The 10,779-nt window shown below is 58.8% G+C and overlaps 2 protein-coding genes across 2 annotated transcripts; one reads left to right on the forward strand and one right to left on the reverse strand.

The window, feature by feature from the left end:
• Window positions 1-6: 6 nt before the first annotated feature.
• tcf19l (transcription factor 19 (SC1), like) lies at window positions 7-2,945 on the forward strand (the record flags this gene model as incomplete). The annotated part of the gene is made up of 3 exons (XM_042346751.1): window positions 7-176; window positions 1,209-1,295; window positions 2,210-2,945. Coding segments are annotated over 3 exons (513 nt in total), but the record flags the coding sequence as incomplete, so codon positions are not given.
• Window positions 2,596-9,585, reverse strand: LOC121852872 (POU domain, class 5, transcription factor 3-like; the record flags this gene model as incomplete). Its single annotated transcript, XM_042346752.1, has 6 exons — window positions 2,596-2,794; window positions 3,367-3,474; window positions 6,295-6,380; window positions 7,343-7,507; window positions 8,148-8,278; window positions 9,474-9,585. Coding segments are annotated over 6 exons (801 nt in total), but the record flags the coding sequence as incomplete, so codon positions are not given.
• Window positions 9,586-10,779: the final 1,194 nt, after the last annotated feature.

Genomic DNA, 10,779 nt, shown 5'->3' on the forward strand with positions numbered 1-10,779 from the left:
CAGCTGTATCGGCAGTTGACTTTGGGGGAGGAGGGGGGCGAGCCGCCGGGGCTCGAGCCCCCCCTCAAGAGGCGCAAGTCCGAGCCCGACGAGCGCAGCAAACACAACAGCAACAGCAACGACAACAAACTGCTCGTCAGACTTTCGACCGGGAACACACACATCACACCGACCGGGTAAGTGTCAGTCACCGAGGTTTCGTTGCAAACTTTTTTTTTTTTTAACCGTGTTGTCTCGTACGTCATTTCGAGATCCTCTCACTCGTTCTGCGAGTCCCTTCGCGACCCCCCACCCCCACCCCCACCCCACCCCCCCCCACCCGGGCACCTCTCTGACCTGCCGACCGCAACCGGCTGCCGAGTTTTGCCCACAAAACGCCCGGTCAATCCGCTCTCCAGTACGTCCCGTGAAGCTTTTTCAGACGTTCCACCGCCCTCCGCCTCCCGCCTCCCGCCTGTCCCCTCTTGCCCTCCGCTCCACCATCACCGGCCGCGCTTTGTGTCGCACTGCGCCCCGAAACTCCGGTACTCTCTCCCACAATCCTGCTGCTTTGCCCCCTCCTTCCCCCTCTTTTAGATCATGACTGAAGACCTTCCTGTTCTTATGGTCACTTACTCGCATTTGCATTTGACAGTCCTGGATTGGCGCCCGATAGTATCACAATAAATAATGATGATAATAATATCCTTATCCCGTTGTGGCGACTTCTCAAAGCGCTTAACCTGATGCACGTTGTCTCAATTGCAGTCATACTCCTTGCCTTCGATACAGCGCCTCATCACGCCGTCGAGGCGTTGCAAAGCGCCCGACAGGTTACACGGGAAATCGAACTGGCCGTGTATGCTGTGGGCGAAACGCGGCAGCCGACTGCGCGCAGCGGCAGCGTCCCCACGGACAAATCCGCAGGGGACGATCGGTTTCGATCTCTGCGTTCGCAAGAAGTCCCTATTTTCTCAAATTACTGGGGAGTATTTCAGGAAGCACTGCGGCTCCTCGGCCGCTTGTTATCACGTTCACCTTTGGAATCTTTTAGAGCCTATAATAATAGTAATAATAAAAATTCTTGCCGTTGATAGAGCGCCTTATCACCCGAACGCTTCCATTTAAACTACCGTTTCCGTGAATTGCCCGTCTTTCAGACTCTCGTTTTCGACTTTGAACTCTCCTGAGAAGTCACCTTAGCTTTTTTTTTTTTTTTTTTGCGTAAGCACCGCAATTGGAGTCCTGCAGCTCGGCGGTGAGAGCGCCCGCCTGGCGAGCGAGAGACACGGGTTCGGTTCCCAGCGGGGCGAAAGGTCGGGCAAGTTTCCACGCCGCGCGCGCGCGCCTCTGTCTGCCCAGCGAGCGGGAACCCGCTTGTCGGTCGATTGGCGGATCCGGGGCTTTTCCGGGGGTGACGATCCCTCCGCAAAGAAAAATAATAATAACGATGATAGATTGGTCACTCAATCCACGGCTGCCTGCGGGCTGTCGCTCGCTGTGCGCGATCGGCGGCCGCGTTTCACCCGCAAACAGGTACAGTCGACGAATTCGCTTGGCGGCGTATTCCGTGCAGCGCTTTGAGACGTCTCGACAGGGGCTGTGTCAAACACGAGGAGCATCGTTATGATTATTATTATTATTATTATTGCTCCGGGTCCCCCGCCCCAACCGCCCGACCATCGGTGGTCGGGCCTTCAGCCTCTCAGCCCCGAGGCTCTGGAACTCCATCCCCCAGTGCCTTCGCCGCTTCCTCCCTTTCCTCCTTCAAGGCCGGTCTCAAGACCTTTCTCTTCGACCTTCAGCCTTCAGCTCCGCTCTCGACTCTCTACCCCCTCCTCGCTCCCTCCCTCCCTTCCCTCCCCTCACCCTGACCATCTCCCCCCTTCCTCGCTCCCTCCCTTCCCTCCCCTCACCCTGACCATCTCCCCCCTTCCTCGCTCCCTCCCTTCCCTCCCCTCACCCTGACCATCTCCCCCCCTCCTCGCTCCCTCCCTTCCCTCCCCTCACCCTGACCATCTCCCCCCTTCCTCGCTCCCTCCCCTCACCCTGACCATTTCCCCCGCCCCAATGCTCGGGTCCCGACCCGACTGTCCAGCGCCTCGGGACGTCCTCCCGACGTGAAAGGCGCTCTATGAATGAAAGCTTGTTGTTGTTGTTGTTGTTATTATTATTATCCCACCGTTCAGCACGAGCTGAAACAGCTCACCTTTTCTCCCTGTGATTGCAGCAAGAAGCGGGGACGGCCTCGCAAGCACCCGCTGGGCGACATCTCTCTGGGCCCCAAGGTCATGTGCAAGGTCTTCACGCGCACCCTCTACACGGTGGAGCAGTGCGCCGCCGAGCGGTGCCAGCTGCCGCAGGAGGACACCGTGGAGTGGGTGCAGTGCGACGACTGCGACTCCTGGTATCACGTGGCCTGCGCCGGCTGCAACTACACGGCCGTGAAAGAGGCCTCGGCCGAATTCCACTGCGGCTGCACGTAGCGGTGACCGGGCGCGAGGCCGGAGGACTCGAACCCTCTTCCCCCACCCCTCCATCCCACACACACGCACGCACACACACACACACACACAAGCGGACGCCTCCCGTCGGGCCCGACCGAGCGCGAGCTTATCAGGACTCTTCCTTCCGCGCGGAAACTTTACGGGGGCCGTTCGTCCCGACGGGAGCGGCGACGCGCTTGCGGAATGCCGGGACAGGCTTCCGGGGGCTGTACCTGTTCGCCCTAACGGGGCCCCGTGCCCGCGTTCCGACTCCACGGGTCGCTCGGTGGTTAAAACGCGACACGTTTTGGATTCGAAGGCGGTTCCCTCTGTCCCGGTTTCAAAAAGCACTGAGAGAATCTGCGGAACTGGATGGGAATCTCGCGGGGATTCGATGAGAGTAAACGGGGAGAATCGGTTTCCCCCGGAGGGCGGGCGGGCAGGGCCGGAGTTCAGATAATTGGCAAAAGAACCAGAGGGGAGAGGAGGAGACGTGTTTTTTTTTTTTACACACGCGCAGACAGACAGAGAGTTGTTAACGGTCTGGATCGCACCGTCTGAACGGCTGGTGGGGGCAGATCCGCTGACTTCCAAAAGAAAATTGGACCGGTACTTAAAAAGGAAAGTTGTGTAGGGCTACGGGGTGAGAGTGGGGGGAGTGGGACCGGTCGGCAGCTCTTTCAAAGAGCGGGCGCAGTAGGGGCGGCCGAATGGCCTCCTTCTGCGATTCCTCAATTAATATTTTTTTGGGGGGAAAAAGATCTTTTTAAGCGCTGCAATTTCAGATCGGGTTTAAAATCCGCCGCGATTCTCCCTCTTAAGACGTTAAAAATATCGACACCCGGGTCTTAAAATGTTAACGCTCTGCCTCGCCGGCTTGAGACCCCGTCGGAATTCCGACCTCGCGTCCGTCCTCACGTCCGTCTTTTCCTTCGTGGAAAATTCCGACCATTTTCCGATGATGACGACGGCGACGAATTGAATCATTTCCCGTTTTCCTTTGCCTCTTCTGGCGGGGGGGGGCGGGCAATCGTACGGCAGTAATGCAATAGCACCTATCATGCAAAGAGCGGCAGGGGTTTTCTGTCAAGTGTAGTGACTGTGTACGCCGCCGGCGAAAGCTTCAGCTGTCGAGCGAGCGAGCGAGCGCGCGAGCGGTTTCACCGACCGCAAAGGCGGGGGTTCCTCCCCCGGCGCTGCAGTCTGGCTGGTTTGTTGTGGGGGGTGGCGGTGGGGGAGGGACGTGGGGGGACGGGGGGTGGGTGCGGGCAAACGAGACGCCGATTCCCGCCCCCCCCCCCCCAAAAAAAAAATAATCCGAAGCACTTAATCGTAGTCTTTACCAAATTATTTATTATTGAGCAAAACAGCCCACCCTCCCTCGCCCTTCCGTCTCCGAACGCACTCGATCCGATCGATGTTCTGGGTGGGGGGGGGGGGGGGGGGGTAATATTTCTCGCTTCCCTCCAAATAAGGCACCGCGGCAACGTCACGCGGGGGCCGCGTCGATGGCAAAACAAACGCCGGGGGGTGGCGGGGGGGGGAGGCCCGCGCGTCGGCGACCCACCCGCAAACTGTTCTGCGCTCGGTCCACACCGCGTCAGTACACAGTGCTTTTATTTTACGCGTCTGCCGGTCCGAATGCACTTATCCAACCCGGTTTGTTTCCCCGCGGGTCGCCGGCGCGCCGGCGCGCGCACGAGACGGAATCGGTTCGCGTTTGCGCGGACAGGGCAGGCGGGGGCTGGACCGTACGATCAGGTTGCGAAGGAATTCTTTTCTACAATGTATACCGTGTACCGTATATATATATATATGTATATATACGCATCAAGCGAAAAAAAAAAAAAAATCGGCGCAATCCGCAGTGAAAATAACGCGGCGTTTTTTTTCGGTGAACGGCAAAAAGGATTTCTCTCTCTCTCTCTTTCACGCGCTCTCTCTCTCTCTCTCGCGCGCTCTCGCCGTCTCCCGCTCGGTCGAAACGCCTCCCGAACGCAAATTTCCGAAGGTTTGATCGCGCCCGGTCGGCAACCGGACCATTTCTCTCTGTTTACCGCCCGGAATCAAATAAATCGGCACTGCCAAAAAAGGAATTTTTTTTTTTTTTTTTTTTTTGCTTTTGCTCCTTGTGTTTCAACAGTAAACCCTCGCGTGAGGTCGAGACGTCTCGGAGCGCTCCGTGGAATACGCTGCCAGTTGTTTCGCGCGCCCTTTCGCTCCAACCCCACCCCGACCCACCCCCCTCCCGCCTCCGCCCACCCCCTTCCCTCCTTTGACGCCGACCCGACGTCGCCCGCCGTCCTTTCCCCGTGAGATTTAACGTGGGAACGCGTTCACGCGTCCCGCGGCGCCGCCGGGGGGGGGGGGGGGTAAAATCTCGCTGACCCACCGAGGTGCAGACCGAGTTACCGGCGTTATCGTTATTATTAATATTAATAATAATTCACGTTTGCCGATAATATTATTGTTGATGATAATAATCTTCGCATTCGATGCGGGGCCCTCGCGGGCGGCGCCCGTGAGACCACTGGAAGCCCTTCGCGGGGTGCGCCGTAAAGCGCGGGCGGGACGGGACGGGACGGGGGGGTGGGGGCGGCGATTTATTTAACCCCAAACCTCCCCCCACCCCCCCCCCCACCCCGTTATAACATTTCACGCGGGTGCAGCGATGCTTCTCCGGCACAAGGGAGCGCTGTAACCCTTCAATCCTCTCCCCCCTCACCCCCCCACCGCCTCTCCCCCCCACCGGGAGAGCCCCCGATACTCGGCAGCAATCGCTGGGGGTCCCGACTCACGGGGGAAATCCGCATCGGCGCTCCGAGCGAGACGCGAGCGAGGAAGAACCCGTGAGGGAGCATTGAGCTCTGCGGTTATTAATAATAATAATAATAATAATAATCCTTGCATTTGACCCGGCGCCCGGTGGCGCCTTCGAGACGTCTCGCAGCGCTTCGCGGGACCCGCTGGGAGAGCGGGAGCGTCCTGCGTATCTTTGCGGGCAGACTGCGCCCGGCGAGGTCCCCGCCATCGGCCGCGGCTCGAGTGACCGCATTATTATTATTATCATTATTATTATTAATTATTAGTATTGTTTGGGTTGGGAGGGGGTGAGTACCGCCGCGAAAGCGATCCGCCCGTCGACCGACGAGCGGGTTCCTGACGTACTGCTGGGCAAACGGGCGTGTGCGTGCGCGCGCGTGTGCGTGCGTGCGTGTGCGTGCGCGCGGGGAGTAAGGAAACTTGCCCAGTGCTTCGCCCCGACCCGACCCGACCCGACCGGGAATCGAACCCGGGTCCTCTCTCTCTCCCCCCCCCCCCCACCCCTCCCTCCCTCTCCAGATAAAGCCGTCGAGACGTCACGGGATACGCCGCAAAGCGTAGTGACCGTGCGTTTCGTAGAACGGGGGGGTGGGGGGGTCGGGGGGAGACCCGACGGCCATTGGCGCCCAACGAAACAAGTCGCGGATTGAGCGACGGATTCGGGAACTCTTTTTTTTTTTCGGAGGGCGTATCGGCCCCCACTTCCCCCCCTCTCCACCCTCCCCGCGCCCCCCCCCCCCCCGAAAAGGGGTCTCAGCTGGAGTGCGTCGGCCTGGCTGGGGCGAGAGACGGCAGGGCCTGGTGGAAGGAGCTCAGCTCCCGGTAGTGAAGAGGGTACAGACCGGGCGCCGACCCCTCGGGGGCCGGGGAACCGTAGGGCTGAGGGGGGTGAGCCATCGTGCCGACGGCTCCCAGCAGGAGGGAGGAGGAGGAGGAGGAGGAGCAGGAGGAAGAAGAGGAGGAAGAGGAGGAGGAGGAGGTGGGGGGGCCGGGGGGCAACCCGTACAGTCCCGGCTGGTCGTAGTCCTCCGCGAACGGGAAAGCCATCCGCTTGCCCTTCTGACGGCGATTGCAGAACCACACGCGGACCACCTGTGAGCCACACGGGACAGGAGTCACCACCACCACCACCACCACCACCACCAACAACAACAACAACAACAACAACAACCACAGCAACAACGGCGGCGGCGGCAGCGGCGGATCGGTAGGGTGTCTTTAACTGTGTGTGAGCGCGTGTATGTGTGCGCGTGTGTGTGTGTATGCGCGCGCGCGCGTGCGTGTGTGTGTGTATGCGACTGAGCCGGGCTGACTGACACACACACACACGCGCATACACACAGCGACTGAGCCAGACTGACGCACACACACACACACACACAGCGACCGAGCCAGACTCACACACACACACACACACACACAGCGACCGAGCCAGACACACACACACACACACACGCACAGCGGCCGAGCCAGACACACACACACACACACACGCACAGCGACTGAGCCAGACCGACACACGCACATACACAGCGACCGAGCCAGACTGACACACGCACACACACACACACAGCGACCGAGCCAGACTGACACACGCACACACACACACACAGCGACCGAGCCAGACTGACACACGCACACACGCACAGCGGCCGAGCCAGACTGACACACGCACACACACACACACACAGCGGCCGAGCCAGACTGACACACGCACACACACACACACACACACAGCGACTGAGCCAGACCGACACACGCACATACACAGCGACCGATCCAGACACACACACACAGCGACCGAGCCAGACACAAGCGCGCGGGCGCGCGCAAGTGTAGGAACGCCAGCCCGTACGCGCCCCCCCACCCCAGTCCCCCACCCGGTCCCCCCACCCGCCCGGTCCCCCCACCCCGGTCCCCCCCCTCCCCCGGTCCCCCACCGGCCCCTCCCACCACCCCGCCCCCCCCACCCGGTCCCCCCCCCACCCCGGCCCCCCCCCCCACCCCGGTCCCCCCCCCACCCGGTCCCCCCCCCCACCCCGGCCTCCACTCACGTCCTTCTGGAGGTTGAGATGATCGGCGATGTGCGAGATCTCCTGCGTGGACGGCTTGGAGCACCGGGTGTAGAAGGTCTCCAGCCGGTCCTTGGCGACGTTCTCGATGCTCGTCCGTCTCTTGCGTTTGCAGACCTGGGCCAACATTTGTTCCATGTTACAGAGCTGGGCAATGCAGAGCGAAGAGCTGTTAGAACACGGGACACACGCAGAACACGCACGCGCACACGCACTCGGGTCAGACGCACGCGCGCACAGACCCGAGCGCAGACAGACACTCGCGCACTCGGACCGACGCGGACACACAGACACAGACTGGCGCGCTCACACGCAGACACACACGTGGACAGACGGACACGGACAGACATTCACGCGCAGGCAGACGCGCGCGCAGACACGCGCACGCACGCACTCAGACACTCAAGACGCACGCACGCACCCACGCACCCGCACACCCACGCACACTTGTGTAGGGGCATGTCATGTTGGGTGGGGACGTTCCACAAACACAGCCAGACGCACACCACTCACGGACGCGCGCGCTCTCACGGACGCGCACGCTCACACGGACGCGCACCACTCACACGGACGCTCACCACTCACACGGACGCGCACACTCTCACAGACACGCACGCTCACACGGACGCGCACACACTCACGGACGCGCACCACTCACACGGACGCTCGCCACTCACACGGAGGCGCGCGCGCGCACGCACACACACGCACGCAAGCCCAGGCTCTCTCCAACGCCCCCCGACCCCCCCCCCCCCCCCCCCCCCACCCACCCAACCCGTCAGCTCACCTCCTGGAGGTTATCGGTGTCCTTGGCGTCCAGCAGCCAGCGCTGGAGTAGGGGCTTCAGTTTGCACATGTTCTTGAAGCTGAGCTGAATGGCCTCGAACCGGCAAATGGTGGTCTGGCTGAACATCTTCCCTGGGGGGGGACGGGGAGGTGGGGTGGGGGTGGGGAGAGGGAGAGCGAGGGTCGAGGGGGAGAGGGGTTGGGAGGAGAAACAGCGAGAAGGTTTGGCACGGGCTAAACGCGCGCCGCGGGACCCCCACCCCCCCCACCCCACCCCTCCTTGGAGGATAATAATCATAATAAATAAGAATAATAGGATTATTATTATTATTATATTTAAGTGTATATAATTATATATATAATTATACATATATTTATATATAATTATATATTTATATATAATTAGATATACAATTATATATATATATCATTATATATAAAGAATATATATATCATTATATATAAAGAATACATATATCATTATATATAAAGAATATGTATATAATATATATAATATGTATTTATATATATATATCATTTATACATAAATCATTTATATATAATTGTATTTCTATATATATTTCTATACATATAATGTATATGTAAATAATATATGTAATTACATCACATTATGTTACACGTAATAATAATAACAGTATTCCGTGTAATGTAATAATATTATTATTATAACAGTCCCCTCGGAAGGAATTTGGGCCCTCAAAGCGCACCGGAGGGGGAGGACGAGGAGAGGAATGTGGTGGGTGGGGGGTGGGCGGGTGGGGGACGGGTGGGGGACGGGTGGGGGGGGGGTGGGGGAAGCCGCATTCAAAGGGGGGGGTGGACGCAGTTTGGAGGCTGAATGCAACCCAAGAGCCGGAGCAAATGGGAACCACTTCCGCCCAGTGTGCCGACACAATAGGTGTGGAACTGGAACATTAACGCCGCACGCAAAGCCCAGGAGACATTAACAGCACCTAACTCTCTCGCTCTCTCTCTCTCTCTCTTCCTCCCACCCCCACCCGCCTCCCCCCACCCGCCTCCCCCCTCCCACCGTCACCGTTCACTTAATTCACCTCTCGAGACTGAACTCGGAAGCTTTCTCCTCGAACGTCAGCTCTAATAATAATAATAATAATAATTATTATTATTATTGCGACGACGACGATGACGATGAGGACGTCTCGAAGAGCCTCGGAGAGTCGACCGCAAAGTGACTGTGCGTTTGGCGGGCGTAACTCGCCGTCAGACATTTACGCAGCCCGGTGGGCGGGTGGGGTGGGGTGGGGTGGGGGGTCCCGCGGTTAAACGTTAACACCTCCGCGCTTACCGTACAAGGCCCCCAAGGCCAGGCCCACCTCGGCTTGCGTGAACCCCATCGTGATCCTCTTCTGCTTCAGTTCCTTGGCGAAGACTTCCAAATCCTCTGCGCTGATCGCTTCCTGGGAAGAGTGAGTGAGGAGAGGGGGGGGGGGAGAGAGGGCCGGTGGGGTGGGGGTGGGGTGGGGGTGTTTGGGGTAGTGGGGAGGTTTTGGGGTGCGGGTACGGAGTGGTGGTGGGGGGGGGGAGGGAAGAAGAAGAAGAAGAAGTCACCGGTGAGACCTGGCGGAACGCGACACACTTTTCGCCCACACGAAAGCGCACGCAGTCACTACGCTTCGCGGTCCGTCCCGCGAAGCGCTTCGAGGCGTCCCGACGACGCGACGAGGCGCCGGGTCAAACGCCAGGACTACTATTATTATTATTATTATTATTATTACGATGATGCTGAGCAAGAATGATGACAGCGTGAGGCGTAGTGACTGTGTACGTGGTGCGTCTGTCTGCGTATCTGCGCGTGTCGGCGTGCGTGTGTCTGTGCGCGGGTCTGTGCGCGTGTCTGTGTGTGCGCACCTATCTGTGTGTGTGTGTGTGTGTCTCTGTGCACGTGTGTCACTCTCTCTCTCGCTCTCTCGCTCACTCTCTCGCGCTCTCTCTCTCTCTCGCTCTCTCTCGCTCTCTCTCTCTCTCGCTCTCTCTCTCACTCTCTCTCGCTCTCTCTCACTCTCTCTCGCGCTCTCTCGCTCTCTCACTCTCTCTCTCGCTCTCTCGCTCACTCTCTCGCTCTCACTCTCTCTCGCTCTCTCTCTCGCTCTCTCACTCTCTCGCTCACTTGCGCTCTCTCTCTCTCTCACTCTCTCGCGCTCTCTCGCTCTCTCACTCTCTCGCTCACTCTCGTCTCACTCTCTCGCTCACTCTCTCGCTCTCTCACTCTCTCGCTCACTCTCGCTCTCTCTCACTCTCTCTCTCGCTCTCTCTCACTCTCTCTCCCTCGCTCTCACTCTCTCTCACTCTCTCTCACGCTCTCTCTCTCGCTCTCTCTCTCTCTCGCTATCTCTCACTCTCTCTCACTCTCTCTTGCTCTCTCTCACTCTCTCTCGCTCTCTCTCCCTCGCTCTCACTCTCTCTCACTCTCTCTCACGCTCTCTCACTCTCACTCTCGCTCTCTCACTCTCTCTCACTCTCTCTCTCACTCTCTCTCACGCTCTCTCTCTCGCTCTCTCTCTCTCTCGCTCTCTCTCACTCTCTCTCACTCTCTCTCCCTCGCTCTCTCTATCAGCGCGAGCCGGGGGGGGGGTGTCGTTGCTGTTGATTTA

This window comes from Callorhinchus milii, unplaced genomic scaffold (genome assembly GCF_018977255.1).
Source record: "Callorhinchus milii isolate IMCB2004 unplaced genomic scaffold, IMCB_Cmil_1.0 Scaffold1575, whole genome shotgun sequence".
In the NCBI taxonomy this organism is placed as follows: Eukaryota; Metazoa; Chordata; class Chondrichthyes; order Chimaeriformes; family Callorhinchidae; genus Callorhinchus; species Callorhinchus milii.